This window comes from Anolis sagrei, chromosome 6 (genome assembly GCF_037176765.1).
Source record: "Anolis sagrei isolate rAnoSag1 chromosome 6, rAnoSag1.mat, whole genome shotgun sequence".
NCBI classification, from domain to species: Eukaryota; Metazoa; Chordata; class Lepidosauria; order Squamata; family Dactyloidae; genus Anolis; species Anolis sagrei.
In genome coordinates this window covers 131,871,696-131,893,365 of record NC_090026.1, presented here as the reverse complement: position 1 = coordinate 131,893,365, position 21,670 = coordinate 131,871,696, and the positions used below count along the sequence as shown (strand labels likewise).

Genomic DNA, 21,670 nt, shown 5'->3' with positions numbered 1-21,670 from the left:
CAGGGCCCTGGACGATGAGGTCCGGATGGGCCTTCTCATTAACACCAGCCACACCGTGACCAGCAGGACCCAGAGAGCCAATGGGCCTCCTTAGGCACAGCTAGAAACACCTCTGAGTTAGAGGAAAAAATACCAGGAGACTGTCCTCACATAAATCAGAACGAATAGGAATGCATACCCTGTATACTCATGTATAAGTTGACCTCATGTGTAAGGCAAGGGCAGGCTTTGGGGTCAAAACTATGGATTTTCTAAGACCCATGGATAAGCCGAGGGTCATTCTGCAGAGGGAGAAAGCATGAATGCTTCACTGAGTCCAGCTGCCATTTTCCTGCCCTCAGCAGTGGGTCGGTGCTTCTTTTAGGTTCCCTTGGTACAACTATGCTTTCACAACTCAACTTTACCTTTCTCAACTCAACTCAGCGAAGAGGATGGTTCTTTTGTTGATAAGGTAAGATCTAAAGCACAGTATCCACTCTGCTTGACCCAGGTTTCTTTTGACTAACACTTCTAGACTTATCCATGAGTATATAGGGTAATCCCCATTTGCTGACTTCAGTGCGTCAAGCCCTGGAAAAAAATCCCTGCTGAATTCTCTCCTATGCACAACCATTAAAAAGGCAGAATCTTTGTGCCTTATTCCACCTGGCAACCCTATCTAGGAGAGCACTATTTGTGGCTCTCACACACAAAACGGTGAGTTATTGCAGGAATGCCCATGTCAACACAGCATGGTTTGAAAACACATGCATATACACACACACACATACATACACACACACCCACAGGCTCCAACTACAATGGAAAAGGATGCCTATCCCAAATACCTTGAGAACCGCATCTCGGCCTACGAGCCCACGAGGACCTTGAGATCATCTGGGGAGGCCCTCCTCTCGGTCCCGCCTGCCTCTCAGGCACGCCTGGCGGGGACGAGAGAGCGGGCCTTCTCGGTGGTGGCCCCCCGGCTATGGAACTCCCTCCCTGCTGAAATAAGACAGGCGCCTTCCCTCATGGCCTTCCGCAAGGGCCTGAAAACCTGGCTCTTTGAAAAGGCCTTCAATTAAGTGCTATGTTTTTGGAATGACCACCGGAATGGACCATGACTACGAGATTGATTATGACCCCAAACAAGACGAAGCGGATTTTTAGTTTAATTAGTTGTGTACTCGTAAGATGTTGTGTTATGGTCTCAATCTATTGTAAACTGTTGTCTTTTCTATGTTCTATGTTTTGTACACCGCCACGAGTCGCCCTCGGGCTGAGAGTGGCGGTTAAGAAGTGCAAATAATAAATAAATAAATAAATAATTCATGTAAAAGAGCAACACATGTCAGCCTCCCAAATTAGGCCAAGAGTAACTCTAAAGCCACTGCTCCTGGCAAGTGAAGGACTGGAGTCTGGCATGATCTTCATGGGAAAATAGCCATGGTACCACTAAGTAGCCCTTCCAGTTCCTCCAGAGTCGCAGTCTCTCACCAAGATGGCCAAGAGATCCTGAGAATCTGGAGCTGGCCCTAAGTCCCACAATGGCTACCTTTTTCAAGTCCAGCCATGTGTGAAGAAGACTAACACCATGGGCCCCATGCCTCTGGTTCAGCAGAAGGTGTCCCAGGGACCTCAGGTACTTTGGTTTGCTCTTGAACGGGGCTGCAACCTTCCAGCAACATCTGATGGACAGCAGGGGACTTGTGGGTCAGACATCTTTCCTTATTCATTTTACCTACAATCCGCCCCACTTTAGGTCATGAGCCAAAAAACCCCTCTGTGTTATTAAATAAGTCATTATAGTAGTTCAGAAGCCATATCTTCCATGAGGACAGAGTTTCCTCTTCTGGACACGACAAACACAACTGAAGAAAGAGAAGTGGTTTCAGCAAGGAGTACTCGGAGGTGGTTTGGCCAGTTACATCACCTAAAACAAAGCATACAGTGTGCCTAGTATGCATTTGGTGGCCTCCCATCTAAGAACTAACCAGAGCTGACCCTGCCTAGCTTCTGAGATGAGATGGTATGGGTGCCTTGAGAATATTTAGGCCTTTCTCTGAACTACGCAAGTCCAAAAGCACCCTTTGCCATTGTTCTTGGGAGATCCCACAAGCAAGTATTTATCTCAAAGGAAGGTTTTCTTTTCTCATTCATCTCCAGATTTGCTGGCCGCCTTCCTGCATAATCACTCCCCTTGGATTTGCAGAGCACCATTCGGGATAATTCATGCTGAGAAAATGGGGAAACCCTTTAGGCTGCCAAAAACAGAACACGGCAGTCCCAGTGAGCCAATTCCTCAGGTATATCGCAGAAGGTACGCGCTTAGGAATCTTCTGAAAGGTTTCTTTGGGGGTTATTACAAATGTATTGCTTTAAACTTCTACAAGTCGAACCTTCTTTATCTGGAAATCTGAAAACCTCCTGAAAGAGAAATATCTTGCCACCAGCCAATCACGAGGCTGGAGGGAGACGGAGGATCTGAGAGACAAGCAAGCAGGGATGCCCCAGCAGCATCTGATCAAGTATCTCATCACATATATGCAAAGGCAGGCATTCTAAAATCCAAAAACACCCCAAATACAGAATATTTATGGTCCCAAGCATTTAGGATAAGAGATATCCAACCCGGAACAACCCAGTCTTGTGCTGCCTTGTCTTACACATTTAGGGGCCTCAAATGTTAGACCTGTTTCCAGACATATTTGACTTGACTGATTCCAAAAATGGCACCAGGTTTCCCTCATTAGCTCTAGTTTGTGAGATACTGAACATATGCCATATAGCAGTTGTCATCTGCTCGGTCATAGAAAACCATGATAACACTATCTAAGAAACTAGCAATGATGCAGTCTATTCAATGCAATTTCCAGATTCCACCCCAAATTATCCGAGAAACAGGCCTAAAAACCAAGACACCAAGAATACATTTTTGGTTGGGTTGTGGTATCAGTCTATTCTTTATCTTGGAAGACTTGCAAACTTCACAACTTCTGAATCTCTCAGCACATAATTCTTAAGTCTGGAGTACAATCCTAGAGAAGAATCCAGGCCTGCCAGGGATACATGCTACAGGAGGGCAACACTACAAGTCGACAGTATAGCTAAAAAGGAGAAATAATAACCACTCCTTGGCCAAGCCAGACTTGGGAGCAGAGCTTTCCAAACTCTGTGTCGTGACATGTTCATGCGTCAGCAGCAGCACGTAGGTGTGTCGTGCAAACATAAACGAGAAACTTGAGCAATAAATCATAATTTTTAAAATATACATATAATTTATAACAATTTACATATGCATCCGTATCCCTCATAAGAGGTTGCCGTAACTTTCAGTTTGGTAGTACAACTGAATTACTGTGTCGCAAAATGAGTCAAGTCTGAAAAGTGTGCCACCAACATGCAATGTCTGGAAAGCTCTGCTTGGAGAGAAGCAACAAGATCCAAACATCCCAGTTGTACCTCCCATGATGTGTGCTGAACAAAGCAAAAGCAGACTTGGAAGGGGTGGCTGATTTCTTGCAGCAGAGAAACTGGTCTGTTTCAGGGCACAATGAAAGGCCATGACCTTTAAATCCCTATAAGAATTGTGTTCAGGCTACGTGACAGTCGGCATCTTCCCACGGAAGCCTGCCTGTGGTTTGGGATCTTCCAGAAAGGTTCTTCTCTCTGTCTGCCTACTCACATAAAGGAATCTGGTGTAAATAAGGAGAGGGCCTTCTCAGTGGCAGCCCCCCAGGTCTAGACCCCTTTCTAGAGAGGCTAAACTGCATCCTTCCACTCTGGAGATGGGTGAAGACTTTGGGAACTGACTTTTCTTGGAGAAAGGTCTTTGTATTATCTTGCAGTGTTAGAGAATGTTTTCAAATGACTGAATGATATTGAGAGTTTGATTTTACAAGGGATATTTTTTAAGTAAGGTCCGTTTTGTTGTAGACACTAGTAGTTCGTGCACATACCGCATCGAGCGTGTGCGTCGTGTACCGGCATGCCTCGGGAACAACTGTGCTCAGTTTCCGCTCTGTAGCTAACCTGTACGGTTCTGTTCTGTGCTTTAAAAATGTTTAAGACTATCAACTCACCCTCCGCATGTGAGGTTCACTCAGTGATACGGTTTTTGTCAGCAAGGAACCTGCCTGCTTCAGAAATTCATCAACAGATTTGTGAAGTGTACGGTGATAGTGTTATGAATGAAAGCAAAGTGCATAAGTGGATACGACAATTCAAAGACGGCTGTGACAACGTCCATGATGAGGACCGCTCCGGTCGCCCTTCTTTGATTACAGACGATTTGGTGGCTTCAGTTGAAGCGAGGATTTATGAAGAGGGTATTTTAAAATTGGTTCGGAGGTATGATAAGTGTTTGAACAAACTTGGCAACTATGTCGAAAAATAGAGTGAAGTATGTACTTTCTGAAAATAAATTTACTTTTTTGAAATAAACTTTAGTTGTGTACTTATGTTCTAACGGACCTTACTTAAAAAATACCCCTCGTATTTTAACATTTGCATGTTTTTAGTGAGGGAAATTTTTATCTGTTGTCACTTCTTTCCCTTGAGGAAATGGGGTGTAACAGAGAAAGACTATTCTGCATTGTGGGCGAGGACACAACACAAGGATACTGTATTTCGTCAATTCTAATGTACACTTCCCCCCCACCCATATAAACATCTCTAAAAATGGGTTGCGTCTTAGAATCATGGGCACCTTTTTACATATCTAAATAAAGCTTTTTGGTCTGTTAGGGTACTGGAAATATTGTGTGTCTTACAACTGATGGCATCTTAGGATTGAAAAAATGCAGAGCCTTCATCAAGGCCAAAACTCAAGAGGCTCACAGAAGAACCAGATGCCAGTCAGTTTGGGGTGCCTCGGCCGCAGCCCCTTCTCAGTCCCTATTCAGATGGCATTGGTATCGTTACCCACCAAAAGCAGCAAGGGTCCAGAATGCCATAACATCCACAGATACAACACAGTCCCACCTTCCTCACAAACAAACACACAAATATTAAGCAATGGTGCTGGCAGCCAAAGGAAAGAAGTACATGCTGGGCTGGAGGGGGGGGGGGTATCCACAAAGGAAGGGGGCAAAACAATATGGGGCAGAAGAGCAGAATCAGCCATGCATCCAAGGAAGAAGAGTTGAGACTATGAAAGCTTCTACCCCCAACGTCTTCCTCTCCTTTTGAAAGGTGCTACAAGATCCCTTTACATGCTGATATTCCAGGCTAACACAGCTCTGTCTTTGAAGACAGACACAGAAAGAAAAGAGATTTTCACTGAACATTAGGATTAGGGTTAGAATGGATTCCAGTTACAAGAAAAGCTTGTGCTACAACTTCTTTCGCTCAGTCTCAAAGGTGCTCTGTATACTGATATTCCAGACCAGAAGGACTCTGTCTTTGAATTCTAGCACAGGGAGTCTAGGACAGGGAAACAAGGAGTTGGCCCATCCATCTCCTAAGTCACAGGCCCAGAAAGGGCTTATTTCGCCAGAAGAAGCTGTCTTAAACTGAGTATGATCGCAAACACATCCAGCCAACTCTATCAAGATGGAGTATCAGCAGTTCTCCAGGAGTTTAGGGCTCGTTTCCTTCTTTGTGTAGATACCAGGGTTGCCTACACCCCAAGGAGGTGCTCCATGGTGGAGCTACCAGTCCTCTTCTAGACTCAGGCAAAAGCGAGTATTCTTGAGACCTCTCCCAAAACAGTCTTCTGCTGGCATACTATACAGAAGATGAGGACGAGGAGAGGTCTTCACATGGACCTTTGGAATGGGACATCAAGAATCAATTTTAACCCAATTTTTATCTACTGGTGCTACAAAACATTGCAGCCTTAGGGATCCCATGCAAGCAGGCCCAGAAGTCCTCCTGCAAATGGCTTCATGCTTACTCTCATATTCTAAGTTATTCTGAAATGAAGAAGCACCAATTTGTGAAGGAGTGGTTTAGAGAGGAGGGGAAGCTTCCTAGTTTACAGTGTGTCATTTACAAAATGCCAGAGTCTGGCAATAGAGCAAGACAAAGGGCCATTCTGTCGAATGAGATGATCCATCAACGCAGACAGATAATGTGGGGTGTTCTTGGAGAATCATAATGCAGTGCTAAAACTTTCTTCTTAGTTCAACATCTAGAGCAATGAAACCAATGTGGTTCCAATGTCTTTCCTCTCTCATATTTTCTGATACACATACATCCACACACGCAAACACACAAGTGGACACAGTGTAATGACATGGGGACACACCACAAGGGAGGCCCCTCTTGTGCCAGGAAAGAACTGAGGATGAAAGGAGAAGAGTCAAAGCTTACCCTTCCGGCTGCCATCGACTCCATGGTCCCCATTCTCCACCACGGCGGCTGGTCCAGATGCCGATTTGCCTGGGAGAAAGACAGACACAGACCTGATCACTCACGGGAAACTACTGGGGGGCATTCTGTATTATGGGCAACAGGCCACAGAACATTGTGATGGAGCATCTTCCTTCCTCTGTCATCTCTGCAGTGGCACAGAGCAGAGATGGAAGGCCATCATTGGAAGGCCATCATTGCCAGGAGACAGCAGCGCCTCCTGGTCTCCACCATCAAAGTGGAAGGGTGCGTTGACACCTGCCTATTCCTCAGCAACGGTATATATGAGAAAGGGAAGAGCAAGAAGACCACCTTCACAAAAATTACCTCACAGCTGCATGGCAGCCTAGGGCCATTTTCTCTCCTGACACACACTCCCCACAGGTTATTATGATGCACAACATCCATATTCTCATGAGGGAAGAAGAGAAGAAGCCAGGCCTCTGGGAACACTGTGCAAGTAATGGGAATCATGGTGCCATGGGTCCCACAGCACAATGGAATACAACCATTCAGGAGACACCCAGAAGCAGCTGCAATTCACTGGCTGTGCCATCGTAGTTATGTATCTTAGTCTATGATGCCACATCTTTGCAACCATTTATTAAATTATGCCTAATTTTAAATCTCAAGCCAACATAAAAAATATCTCAATTTCTAAGATTTGAAATTCCATTCAACCTGGTGCTCAATCAACCCCTGGAAGCAAAATAAGAGGCCAGTTGTTGCATATCCCTTGAATAAAACCAGTAGCTGACAGTCTGAAATGTGTGCCTTCCTCATGCAAGCATCTTACAAAACTTGTCTCTGGAGGCGGCTACTGTGAGGATCAGCTGAGAAAGGCCTTGCCTGGACGAGTACGTCTTAGGCAATCGGCTGTTGTCGGTGCTTTAATGAGCTGCTTTAGGACTTAGGCTCCTCACAGTCTCCTGAACTGTTTTTAGGATAAGATCAGCAACCTCCTTCCTTCCTTCCTTACTTACTTAGGTGATTCCTCGTTGTCCAAATAGGATAGTCTTCCAAGGTCGGTGTTCTGGCGGTGGGTCCATAGGTGACTGTGGAGCCCTCTTCTAGACCCGCATCTTCTCCCGCAGTGAGGGCATTGGTTTCCAGGTGGAAGGCAGTCTCGGTCGGGGTTAGCTTGACATACCTTCCTCTTGGCACATTTCTCTGTTTTGCCCTCCATTCGTGCTTCTTCAAATTCTGACCTCCAGCTGGAGCGCTCACAGGCCAGGACTTCCCAGTTCTCAGTGTCTATGCCAGAGTTTTTAAGGTTGGCTTTGAGCCCATCTTTCAATCTCTTTTCCTGCCCACCATCATTCAGTTTTCCGTTCTTGAGTTCGGAGTAAAGCAACTGCTTTGGGAGACGGTGGTTGGGCAGCCAGACAACGTGGCTGATCCAGCGCAGCTGATGGCGGAGGACCATCGCTTCAATGCTGGTGGTCTCTACTTCTTCCAGCACACTGACATTTGTCCACTTCTCTTCCCAAGAGATTTACAAGATTTTCCGGAGGCAGCGCTGATGGAATCATTCCAGGAGTTGCATGTGATGTCTGTAGACAGTCCACATCTCTCAGGCATATAGCAGGGTTGGGAGGACAATAGCTTTATAAACAAGCACCTTGGTATCCATTATGGATGTCCCGGTCCTCAAACACTCTCTGCTTCATTCGGAAAAATGCTGCACTTGCAGAGCTCAGGCGGTGTTGTATTTTAGTGTCAATGTTGGCTGCCAAGGTAGTGAAAATGATCTAATGTTTAAGGAGCTCCATTAGCTGCCGTTTACCTACTGAACCCAATTCAAGGTGCAGGTGCTTACCTACAAAGCCCTAAACGGTTTGGGACCTGCCTACCTGCATGACCGCATCTCCGTGTATGAACCCATGCGCTCCCTTCGTTCATCCGGAGAGGCCCTGCTTGCGATCCCACCTGCGTTGCAGGCGCGTTTGGTGGGGACGAGGGACAGGGCTTTCTCTGTGGTTGCCCCCCGATTCTGGAACACCCTCCCCAAAGACATTAGACTAGCGCCCACATTGGCAGTCTTTAAGAAGAACTTGAAGACCTGGCTATTCCGATGTGCCTTTCCGGATTAGGATAACCCCCAGCACTCTGTCCCAGAAGCACCTTATTAGAGTTTAAGACTCTCTGCACATTGCACTTGCCCGGAAATCCAACATATCATCTCTCACACCCAGCACTTTTTAACCTGTACCCATCATTGGCCCGGCCCTGGTTTTATTGTGTAATGATGTAATGTTTTGTTATTGCTTATGTTTTTAATTTGCTTTGAATTGTATTGTTATTGTTTTGCTGTTGTTGTGTTGAAGCCTTGGCCTTTGTAAGCCGCATTGAATCCTTCGGGAGATGCTAGCGGGGTACAAATAAAGTTTAATAATAATAATAATAATAATAATAATAATAATAATAATGTTACGCCATTAAGCTGTATTTCTGGCATTTGAGAGGGATTGGCTGGTGATTGATGGAAGAGCAAAGCTCAGCAACAGGACTTTGGTAAAAATGTAGACACTCTCCTGCACTCCTTTCACACAACCTGCAGCCATTATTACCCCCAAAGACATCCAGGCATCAAATTTATGAGACAGCTTAATGCGCTCACTGTCAGCACCACTTGAAAGTGTAATGCTACCACTTCACTAATTTAAATTAGCTAGATCCATAGATTAGAAACTTCTTCACACACACACACAGTTTAGAATGGGCTCTGCAAAGATTTAATCCAACAATTCCAACGGCTGAGGAGGCTGCCCTTCTCTGCACATCAGCATCTGGGAACACGGATGTCTTAATGACAACAGCTTATCTGGGAGTGGAACTGAAGAGGCATCATCAAAGGGCAGTGCGTGCTTCAAAAGGCAGCCTCTGCTGCCCAGGCAAAGAAGGGCGAAATGCAGAACCAACTCAAGGAATGACTCATGGAGCAAATGCTGCCCAGATTGACAGGCTTCTCTGAGCCCCCTCCAGCAAACAAGTGAGAAAGCAGAGCCTCCCACCCCAAAGGCTCTGGGAACAGATGCTGGGCAAAGGGAAATCAGCAGGAAAATCACAATCTGGGCCAGATGTGCCCCTGCAGAGCTTCTCAGCGCTCTTCCCCCCTTGCAAGGCCCGAACAAGCTGCCGTTTCTACTTCCAACATCTGCAATTTTGCAGCATGTGTGTTCCCTATGCATACACCTAGCATCTAAAACAGACATGGGCAAACCTGGGCCCTCCCTCTGTGTGTTTTGGACTTCAACGCCCACAATTCCTGGCCTCAGGCCCCTTCCTTTTCCCCCTCAGCCGCTTAAGCGGCTGAGGGGGAAAAGGAAGGGGCCTGAGGCCAGGAATTGTGGGCGTTGAAGTCCAAAACACTTTGGAGGGAGGGTCCAAGTTTGCCCATGCCTGATCTAAGCACATGCACAGACATCTGTCTAAACTCTTTAAATAACTTTCCCTTTAAAAACAACTCTTTAAGACCCTAAAACAAAGCAAGATGCCCAAAGTCCGTAATCCTGCTCCAAATGATTAGATCCTACTTACATCTGGCTAAAGGATCAAAGGATTGTTTTTATATAAACAACCCCTTAAAGCACCATGCCCTAAAAGGGATAATCCTAAACCAGGAGGATGGGGCCAATATATTCAGACTAATCGCACTCCCCCTCCATGAAAACACGCCGTGCGCCCAATAGCCACAGCCACATGATTTCATGCAACAGAACACAGCCATGGGTCTGGCCCTGAGGAAAGGGGGGGGGGGGGGCTCCGGCAGATGTTTTGGCAACTATCCCCCCCTTCTGCCTTGATGGCTGTGAGAGAACTACAAAGAGGAAGGGCTGAGGAGTGCCCAGGCCCACAAAGAAAGCCAAAGCATCCCTCCAATTGTTTGCTTTTATGCCATTTTCAAAACACATACCTAAGCTCACAAACCCTGGCTCAGAGAAGATTTGAGTTGGAGGGGTGAAACCAAAAAAGGGGAAGGCAACAACAAGGACAGGTATAGGGATGAGGAATATTTGCCACCGACAGCAGTGCAAGGCGCAGCAAATCCAGTGCTATATATGAGCTTATGGTAGAAAACAAGAGAGAAAATAAACAGGGGGCACTGGTACAGTTAAAAAAAGAGGCAAACACTTACTTTTGTTGTCACAGGTAATAAAATGTAATGGTCATTTGTGGGATTAACATAACTCAAAAGCCACAGCACGAAATGACACAAAATTTGGTCGGAAAATACCAAACAGACCAACAAGTGACCATCACTCATAAAACACTGAAAAACACAGTGGAAAGGACTTTAAAAACCCCAAAACCTAAATGATGATACAGTGCATGTGTGGAAACAACTCCCCTGACCCCACCCCCTCCTGTGCAAGGGAAAAAGCTGGCCATCCCAGCTTTGAGAGGAAAGAAAGAGGTAGAGAAGTAAGAAAGGCAAGAAAGATGAAAGGAAAGAAAAAGTGGGGAACGAAGGAAAAAGGGAAGGAAAGAAGGAAGGAAGGAGAAAAGGAAAGAAAAACGATGGAAGGAATGAAAGCAGGAAAGAAGGAAGGAAAGAAGGAAAGAGAGAAAAAATGAAGGAAGGAAAGAGCGAAGGAAAAAGGGAGGGTAAGAGGGAAGGAAGGAGAGAAGAAAGGAAGGAAAGAGGTAGAGAAGCAAGGAAGAACAGAAAGAAGAAGGGACAGAAAAAGGGGGGATAAGGAATGAAAGAGGTAGGGAAAGAAAGAACCATACTGAGGCCACAGCAAAGCGTGGCTGGGGACAGCTAGTTTCAGATAAAAGGCTTAGAGATACAACAGGGTTTTACCTAACTTTGGTAAAAGAGTCCCCAATGCTGACTGTTGACCCTGTTTCCCTGAAAATAAGACATCCCCTGAAAATAAGACCTAGTAGAGGTTTTGCTGAATTACAAATCTAAGGCCTCCCCAGAAAGTAAGACCTAGCCAAGTTTTTGTTTGGAAGTATGCTCCCCCTGGTGGCCGGAAGCTGCAATACTGTCCCTGATGACCAAGTGGTCCAGGAACTACCGTGGGAAACTGTGACAGACAGTGTGTGGGAGCCAGGGACTTTACAGCCCTTCTTTTTGGTGGCCCTGTGTGTGAGGGCCAGAATATGTATTATATACATAGGAATGGAACAATGGATAACGGATCTGGATCATGTTTTTAGTGATGAGACGTTAGTGAATGGCTATTGGTGTTAATTGTATATTGTTGTTAATTGTATACTTTTCTATAATATGTTATGATGTTAACTGTTTTTTATACCGTGTGTTGATAGCATTGAATTTTTGCTGTTCTTGTTGTTAACTGCTGTGAGTCACCTAAGGGCTGAGAACAGGGTTGCCTTTGAAGACGGCCCAGAAGCTCCAATTAGTCCAACAGTCGGCAGCCATGATACTAACTGGAGCGGAGCGCAGGGAGCACACAACTCCTCTGCTGCACCAGCTCCACTGGCTGCCGATTTGCTACTGGGCTCAATTCAAAGTGCTGGCGTTGGCCTTTAAAGCCCTAAACGGTTCTGGCCCAACCTACCTATCCGAACGTATCTCGGCCTATCAGCCCACCAGGACCCTAAGATCTTCTGGGGAGGCCTTGCTCTCTATCCCGCCTGCTTCACAGGTGCGGCTGGCGGGGACGAGAGACAGGGCCTTTTCTGTGGTGGCCCCTCGGCTCTGGAACGCCCTTCCCATGGAGGTAAGATCAGCCTCTTCGCAGATGGTATTCCGAAGAAGACTAAAAACTTGGATGTTCAAGCAGGCATTTGGTTAATTCGGTGCAATTAATGTGTTGATTACGGATTGGTAATATGGATGATGCAATTGGACCAGGATTTTAGTTAAGAGATGTATTGGATTGTGATTTACGTGTAATATTGTGTATTATGTTTTTATGGTTTTAATTGTATACTGTGCACTGTATATTTTGTTGTAAACCGCGTTGAGTCGCCAGTTAGGCTGAGAAACGGCGGTATACAAGGACAGTAAATAAATAAATAAATAAATAAATAAATAAACAGCGGTATACAAATAAAGTAAATAATAAATAAATAAATAAATATACTGACAACTACTGTACAGTAGATAATAAATGTTCAATTTTTAAAATCAACAATAAACGTGAATTCTTCTTCATGGAAAAATAAGACATCCCCTGAAAATAAGACCTAGCACATCTTTGGGAGCAAAAATGCATATAAGACACTGTCTTATTTTCAGGGAAACTGTATGTGCAAAGCAGGAAGATTCATGGTGCTCCCTTCATCACCATCACCATCAAACTTTATGTGTGTCCCATCCCATCTCTCCATGGGGACTCGGGGCGGCTCACAACATGGACGGCAACCATTCGATGCCACACAATACATAATAAATTAAAAATACAAATAATTAATATAAACAATCTTAACTAAACATAGAAGACAAATCACTACAACATAAATCAAAGACACAACAACGAGCAAGGTTAAAAGCCCTTCTCAAACAAAGGGCAATAAAGGCGCACTGAAGACTTTGGGGAGGAAAGGGGATGTGACCCCTCCATGCAGACAGGAAGCAGAACCCCTTGAGTGACGCAAATCTACGAAACGTGGCTGAACAGCAAGGCAGCAGGAATATGCACCATAGGACTCCCTCTGCCCCTCACGGCTTCAAATACCAGTGTTGAGGTTTCTTAATTAATTAAGAGCATTTTTATCCCATTCTTCTCGCCTCCGAAGAGGGACTCAGGACAGCTACCAGCAGACACTATTTGGTGCCAAACAATACACAGAATAAAATACATTTAACCTACATTAAAACAGATACAAATACATAAAAACAATTCACCATTTCATGTCATCCTCCAAGTCAGTCCATAGTCAGTTCAAGCAGTCCATTACAACCATCTTCAAACCACTGCTGTCCACTAAAAACAGTCCATTAGAACCATCTACTCTGCGAACGCTTGATCCCATAACCAGGATTTGAGATTTTTCCAGAAGGTCATAAGGGAGGGGGCTGATCTAATCTCATTAGGAAGGGCATTCCACAGCCAAGGGGCCACCACCGAGAAGGCCCTGTCTCTCGTTCCCACCAAACGTGGTTGTGATGGCAGCAGGACCGAGAGCAGGGTTAATCCAAATTAACAGAATTTCCAGTCTACCAATTTCAAGTATAGGGAACAGGAGACAAGGAAAACAAAGGTGGATCCTTTTGTAAGGGAAATTAGTTCTGTTTTGGAATTCAGTAGCTGCTTTGCCAGGTATCACCCAAGATGCTCAGTTGCCTTTGTCTTCTAAGAGAGAGCCTTCTGTTGAAAAGCCCATTCAGGACTGAGATGTTTAGTCTGGATTGGCCAGGCAGGGCCCAGCGCTTGATGGATGCCTGGTTTGTTTGCTACTTGTTGATATGAACCGAACCCAAAAACAAGGATCATTCTAGAGAGGCAAAAAGCTGACTCGCTTTGGCTCTGGACTCCTGGAAACCATGAGACAGAGGCACTGAGAGCGGAGCCACGGCTGTCAAAGGGAGATCAACCCCAGGAGAACATTGACAAAGCATTAGCGTCAGTGGTTCTGTAGCCAGAGCGGACACAGATTGTTCTTGTTGTTATTCAAGCCAATTTCAGCTTAAGGTAGGCATGGGCAAACTTCGGTCTTCCTACAGCCAGTAGGGTGTTAGGAATTGTAGGGTAGACATGAGCAAACTTGGACCCTCTCTCCAGGTGTTTTGGACTTCAACGCCCACAATTCCTGGCCTCAGGTCCCTTCCTTTTCCCCCTCAGCCGCTTAAGCGGCTGAGGGGGAAAAGGAAGGGGCCTGAGGCCAGGAATTGTGGGCGTTGAAGTCCAAAACACCTGGAGAGAGGGCCCAAGTTTGCCCATGTCTACCCTAGATCATACAACAGTTATCACCAATTCATCCACAATGCTTTGTCTAATGTTAAGTGCCCAGCTCTTTCCCAAACCCTTTTTGGAGAGCCTTGTGAAAATGGAGAGGGAGCGTGCTTTGCTGAATGCACAGAGCATGGCCTTTGAGCATGTTCTGTGCAGGATTCTGTAGTGCCAAAGACGTGACTTCCCCAAGCTTGGATCTATGACTGTCTTCTCAGATCTTAAATTACATGGCAGCTCCTTGGGAAAGGAAAACAGGGCTCTAACGCCAAAACCCACAACAGACTGAATTCACTGAGTTCCTCATTTGTCTCCCTTGTTCTCTGTATCTTCCACTTGAAACCTGGGAGATGGGAGAGAGTCTTAATTTGGATCAAGAGGTGGGAGTCCTGCATCAGGTGAGCTTCCATTGTTGTGATGACCTGCCTGCTTTTTCCCTTTTTTCCCTTGGAACGTGTTCCATGTCTCTGAGTCTCAACCAAATTGTCTCCCTCCAAAGCTGGCCTGTCATTTGCAAAAGAGAACGCTCACCGTCTTGCCACATTTAGGGGAAGGGGCAAGGAGACACTTCAGGCGTGTCCTCCTTCTCCTTGTTGGCCTTCTGTGGCACGCCTTACATTGAAAAAGGCGATGCTGCCTTCACCAGGAGAATGCGCACAGCACCCTCTGCTGACGCCAGAGCATGTTATGCATCCTTACAAGCCTGGAACAGAAAGGGTTTTATAAAACTAGACTCTTGCAAAGGGACTGCGAAGGAAAAAATCTTCCTCCTGGATGACTCATTCCGTTGTTGTTGTTTGTTTCAGGGTAGAGACAATATGAAGGCTTGGAATTTCTTCCCTGCAGCCTCGGCCTTTGTTTATGCACAGCTTACTGTTGAATGAGAGAAGCTGGCACCCTTTCAGTGACAAACCCCTGTGCCGGCAGGACTGAAGACCGACAGGTTGCAGGTTCGAATCCGGGGGGAGGCAGATGAGCTCCCTCTATCAGCTCCAGCTCCTCATATGGGGACAAGAGAGAAGCCTCCCACAAGGATGATAAAAACATCAAATCATCCGGGCATCCCCTGGGCAACGTCCTTGCAGACGGCCAATTCTCTCACACCAGAAGCGACTTGCTCCTGACACGACCAAAGTGACAAACCATCAAGGCGTACTGCCTCAGGTCGGTCCAGAGTTCAAACAGACCTGTTTGGTGGAAAATTCACTGATTGTCCCTTCGAATGTATTGTCGAAGGCTTTCATGGCTGGAATCACTAGGTTCTTGTGGGTTTTTTCGGGCTATAGGGCCATGTTCTAGAGGCATTTCTCCTGACGTTTCGCCTGCATCTATGGCAAGCATCCTCAGAGGTAGTGCGGATGTTTGGGGCAGCACAAACAGGACCACTTCCCTCAGGGATCAATCCAAATATTCTGAAATTTAAAAGGAGAAGGAGGAAGAACAGGGCGCCTGGCAGCAGTTGCTTGAAGGACAGGAGGAGAGGCAAGGCTTCCCCAGCTCCCAAAGCAATCCCTCTGGCGTTACATAAAGGATGCAATAAGAGGATTAGAGGGAACTTGTCAAATTACGATGTTCAGCCACTTGGTAAAACCCCAACTTGCCAGTTGTTATTATCCTTGTGGAGAGAAAAAAATGCAATCCAAATGGCTCTTGTTTAAGGCCAATTCCTGATTGACGGCTGCTTCATTCACAGGCCTTCTTCCCTGGGGCCCAGCCCTCTCCCTGCGCTAAGGCAGTTCACCCGGGTCCACACAGAGCCGGCCTTTAAGCCTGCCTAATCTGGCCCAGGGATTTCAAGCAGCCTTTCCTGAATGAGGGAAGAGTCCAAGGCCTACACCAGGCCTAGGCAAACTTCGGCCCTCCAGGTGTTTTGGACTTCCACAATTCCTAACAGCCTACTGGGACCAAAGTTGGGCCATGCCTAGCCTACACTGACATTTCATGGACTACCAGGAGGAGAGAACGGGACTTGATTGAGGAGGCTACCTTCCCAAAGGACCACTGAGGACTACACCAGCCGTGTGCCATTCATCAACTGGTACCCCAGAAGGACAGCTCTGGTTTGGGGCTTCAGAGAAGACCCAAAGGCCTGGTAGGGATGGACAAGGACCAATTGGAGTCCTCGTGGACAACAAGTTAAGCATGAGCCAACAATGTGATGTGGTGGCAAAAAAAGCCAATGGGATTTTCGCCTGCATCAATAGGAGCCTAGTTTCTAGATATAGGGAAGTCATGCCCCCCATGCTCTATTCCACTTTGGTTAGACCACACCTGGAATATTGTGTCCAATTCTGGGCACCACAATTCAAGAGAGATCTTGACAAGCTGGAATGTGTCCAGAGGAGGGCAACTAAAATGATCAAGGGTCTGGAGAACAAGCCGTATGAGGAGCAGCTTAAGGATCTGGGCATGTTTAGCCTGAAGAAGAGAAGGCTGAGAGGAGATATGATAGCCATGTATAAATATGTGAGAGGAAGCCACAGGGAGGAGGGAGCAAGCTTGTTTTCTGCTTCCCTGGAGACTAGGACGCAAGGGAACAATGGCTTCAAACTACAAGAGAGGAGATTCCATCTGAACATGAGGAAGAACTTCCTGACTGTGAGAGCCGTTCAGCAGTGGAACTCTCTGCCCCGGAGCGTGGTGGAAGCTTTTAAACAGAGGCTGGATGGCCATCTGTCAGGGGTGCTTTGAATGCAATATTCCTGCTTCTTGGCAGAATGGGGTTGGACTGGATGGCCCAGGAGGTCTCTTCCAACTCTTTGATTCTATGATTCTATGATTCTAAGGACCAATTGGTGTTGGATGTGAAGAAGCACTCACACTTTGTATATAAAGAGTCATGAGGGACAGGGGGAACCCTGTGGGGCAGCCCTCCTACCCTGATTTTGCCTCTCTTTCCCAGATCTATGCGCAAGGCATCCCTGGATGGGCACCTCAAATGAGTCAGGCTATGGGGCTGGGAATGATGATAGTCCCTCTGAGAAGGAACATTTTCACGTCTTCAAAAATAATGACACTAAACTGCATTCCAACAGAGAGCCCACAAAGGAGGTGTTTCCACAAAGAGCCACCTGGCCCAATGCTGGAGACTTATTAAGGCACGGCCCAGAAGCCACAATGCCGAGCCAAAGAGTTACACCCCTGGAATTGGTTTTCTTCTTCCACAGCTGATCTCATCTTGCCTCAAGTCAGAAAGAAAAGCAGAGCCCAGAGGTATTCCTAAGACTTAAGAACCAAGAGATTCGAAAGGAAGGAATGAGATCAGCCAGCCCTGCCCTTGGCTCACACAGGACCAGCCCATGCTGGACATCTCTGGCACACCTTCCCTTTTCTTTGGGAGGAAACTCTACTCCAATCCTCACAACTGAGACAACAAAACCCCACAAGAGTGAAGCAAAGATGCTTCCAAGGCCTAAAACGTGGTAAGCCTAGGAACCAAAGCCTTCACTGACTAAACTGAGGCTGACATGCTTCAGACATGTCACAAAATGATGTGACTTGCTTGAAAAGGCCATCATGCTTGGTAAAGTAGGAGGCAGGAAGGAAAAGAGGGAAACCACATCTCAGTTAGGAAGGAAGCAAGCCAAGAAGCACATCAGTCCTGAGCAGAACTGTAGATGATCAGCTTTCGTATGATATTGTTTCTAGCACCCACTTTTTGCTTGATGTTCAGACAATGCTTCTTGTAGGTAAGAGCACGGTCCAGAGTGACTCCCAGGTATTTGGGTGCGCTGCAATGCTCCAGTGGGATTCCTTCCCAGGTGATCTTCAGAGCTCGGGATGCTTCTCTGTTCTTGAGATGAAAGGCACATGTCTGTGTTTTAGATGGGTTGGGGATCAGCTGGTTTTCCCTGTAGTAGGCAGTAAGAGCACCTAGAGCTTTGGAAAGCTTCTGTTCTACCATCTCAAAGCTCCCTGCTTGAGCAGTAATGGCACGATCATCAGCATAGATGAAACTCTCTGTCCCTTCTGGCAGTGGCTGGTCATTTGTGTAGATGTTGAACATGGAGGGAGCAAGAACACTCCCCTGAGGTAGGCCATTCTTCTGTTTCCACCACCTGCTTCTCTGGCCCTGAACTCAACAAAAAAGCTCCTGTTTTGTAGCAGGTTTCCTATGAGACGGGTGAAGGTAGATGATGATGGGGGAACTTGGGAGGACTCACATTCATATGTCCGCCATAAGTCAACACTGACCTGGCAATCAATAACAGCAACAATGTTGCTCATGATATTCAAAACAATTCCCCCAGGTAGGAGCACCTCTGATAAGATTGAGGGGAGTGGAAAGGAAGAATCATAGAATCATAGAATCAAAGAGTTGGAAGAGACCTCATGGGCCATCCAGTCCAACCCCATTCTGCCAAGAAGCAGGAATATTGCATTCAAATCACCCCTGACAGATGGCCATCCAGCCTCTGCTTAAAAGCTTCCAAAGAAGGAGCCTCCACCACACTCCGGGGCAGAGAGTTCCACTGCTGAACGGCTCTCACAGTCAGGAAGTTCTTCCTAATGTTCAGATGGAATCTCCTCTCTTGTAGTTTGAAGCCATTGTTCCGCGTCCTAGTCTCCAGGGAAGCAGAAAACAAGCTTGCTCCCTCCTCCCTGTGGCTTCCTCTCACATATTTATACATGGCTATCATATCTCCTCTCAGCCTTCTCTTCTTCAGGCTAAACATGCCCAGTTCCCTAAGCCGCTCCTCATAGGGCTTGTTCTCCAGACCCTTGATCATTTTAGTCGCCCTCCTCTGGACACATTCCAGCTTGTCAGCATCTCTCTTGAATTGTGGTGCCCAGAATTGGACACAATATTCCAGATGTGGTCTAACCAAAGCAGAATAGAGGGGAAGGGCATCCAGAATCTGGAAGACAAAGGGTTCTCCAGCTTTGGACTGCGATGCATGGTATTCCCCAGCCACTAAGATGTAGGCTGGGATGATGGGAATAGTAGTTAAAAAGAAAACCCTCTTTCTACAAATCATGGCACCTGGTAATTAATTCTCCCTGCCCCCCCCCCCCCAAAAAAAAACCCCATAGCCAAGCACACTAGCTTGGAGCTTGGACTGGGAACCAGTTCAGACTTAAACTCCCAACTGAAACCTGACCACAGAGTCACTTCCCCTCCTCCCCTGCTCGAGCAACATATGCATACATAACACTGGAACATTGCTGAACTTATTGCTTGTCTGGAGAACTGGAAATGTGTTTAAAGGATGCTTCAGACCTGCCTCAGGGCTTCAGAGCAGAATGGACGGCAATCCACCCGAGAAAGATTTGCAAGGGACTCCAAACCCTCTCTGACTTGGAGGCTCCTGGCTGGCCTGCCGCTGACCCCTCACTTGAGTCTCCTCTTTGCACCCCAGATGTGTCTGAGGCGATAAACTTCACATTTTGGAAGCAGAAAGTGCCTCAGCAAGGAGAATGTAAAGACCTGTCAAAGGCTAGGAGAGCGAGGAAGCCAAGGAGGGCTTGGTTTAGAGGAAGAGAGTCTTGAGAGGGATCAAGGGAGCCTGCGGAGCCTCTCTCCCTTGCGGTTCCCCATCATCGTCCCCAACCCCATCCCCGCGGGTCCCCCATCTGTTTTAATTTTGGGAGTGAACATCAGACATCTCGCCCAGAGGCAGACAATGGGTGAGTTTTCAGGTGTGATAAAAGTTAAGCCCGCTAGAAAGAGACAAGTTACACATCCTGACACATGATGCAAGTTTACTTTTAAATCGGTTATATAAACACGGATTCTCCGGAACGGTGCCTGGGGAGCTGCCTTGCGTAACACAAGAGAGGAAACTGCTCCAGACAGTCGAGAGGAGGGCCAGGAACCATTACTTGCTTAAAACAGTCATGAAATTACATATGGGAGAAGAAAACAAGCTAGAAACAAATGCATGGCCTGGTTGTTCTTGTTGAGAATGGCTGTCATGCCAACCTGGACCTAGGTGATCCCATGAATGGAGGCCTCCCAGTCATGCTATCTACCATCAAGGGCTCTGCTCCGGCCTTACAGGCTCAGGGCAGTCATTGGGGCTTCCTTGAGGGAGTCCATCCACCACCTGGACACTGACCTTCCTCTTTTCCACGGCCTTCCTTTTGCCAAGCATTGCTCTTCCTTCCAGGGAATCCTTTCTTCTCATGATGCCAAAGTAGGACAGTTTCAGTTTAGCCATCTTTGTTTCTAGAAAATGTTCAATCTTGTTTCCTTCCATGACCCATTTATTACGGTTTTTTAGCAATCCATAATCACAAAAGAGTTGATTTCCTTCCTACCGGCTTCCTTCTCCCTCAGACAGGCAAAGAAATGGAAAATGAGGTGGCACGGGCAATCCTAAATTTAGTTTTCAATTCTCTATCTTCCATGCCAGGATATTGTCTAGTTCCGTCACAGCTGTTCGTCAAAGTCCTAGACTTCTGATTTCTTGGTTGCAGCCTCCATCAGATTAATGGCTGGCTTAGGGATTGGAATATTGAATATGTGAACTTCAAAAAATGGTCAGAAATACATTTCTTGAGTATCAGGATATCCCAATGAAGAGAATCTTAGATGGGTAAGAAGCGTCACAATTTGTCATCTGGGGATTTGGGGCAGAAAAGAGCATGTTCCATGAAAGAAACAGTATTTTCAATACAGAAAATTTGTTTCTTACGCAGAAATGTTGTGTTCTGAATTTAAAGACCTGACAGAATCAGTTCCAGCGACTTCCTCGCAGAAGAAAATTGCTAAAATTACTTTGGCTTTTCTTTTGAGAATAAAATGGCTGAAGCATTCCATACTTAGTATGAGGTTTGTTTATGCCACTCACCTTGTACAGAACAGAGCAAAGCAACAAGCAGCAACCAACCTTGTTGTAAAGCTGGAGTAGAGCAAAGGGAAACTAAGCAGAGGGTCTACTGTGAAATTCCCCATTGGATGCATCCATTCTGGGTTGCATTCCTCTGCCCCAAACTGAATGTTTGGAGGGGCCAACAGACCCAGACAGGACAAAGTCCATCCTGGTTCCAGGCACAGACCCATAAAGCTTGGAAGGGAGCAAATGAGGACAAAAAAAAGGGGGGGAGCCAGTGTATGAGTCCCTGCTGAGCAATGGAGAGAAAGAAGCGCTCAGCGAGGAATCGGGAGTGGGAGGCCAGACTGGAGGAGTGACAGCCGAGACAACAGGCAGCGAGCGGAAGATGCCCAAACCGTTTCAGCAGCAGGCAGAGAAGGAGAAGGAATCCGTCGTGGCACCAAGCAACTGGGCTGCAGGCAGAGCGGAAAGAGGAGGCGAGCGGAGCCTCAGCCCCAGGAGTCAGGCCAGGGCAGGCAGGAAAGCCAAGGATGGGCTGCGGATCTTGCTCCTTTCCCAAGGAGCTGCCATGTAATTTAAGATCTGAGAAGACAGTCATAGATCCAAGCTTGGGGAAGTCACGTCTTTGGCACTACCGAATCCTGCACACAACATGCTCAAAGGCCATGCTAGTTGAGAGATTCTTGG

The 21,670-nt window shown here is 46.6% G+C and overlaps 1 protein-coding gene across 14 annotated transcripts in view; it reads right to left on the bottom strand.

The window, feature by feature from the left end:
- Positions 1–21,670, bottom strand: part of LOC132779080 (microtubule-associated protein 2-like) — a 229,542-nt gene that overhangs the window by 111,782 nt on the left and 96,090 nt on the right. For all 14 annotated transcript variants that reach the window (XM_060782772.2, XM_060782774.2, XM_060782770.2 and 11 more), the window contains exon 5: positions 6,295–6,363. In XM_060782772.2, coding sequence (XP_060638755.2) covers positions 6,295–6,363 — 69 coding nt within the window. The remainder of the gene's footprint in view (positions 1–6,294; positions 6,364–21,670) is intronic.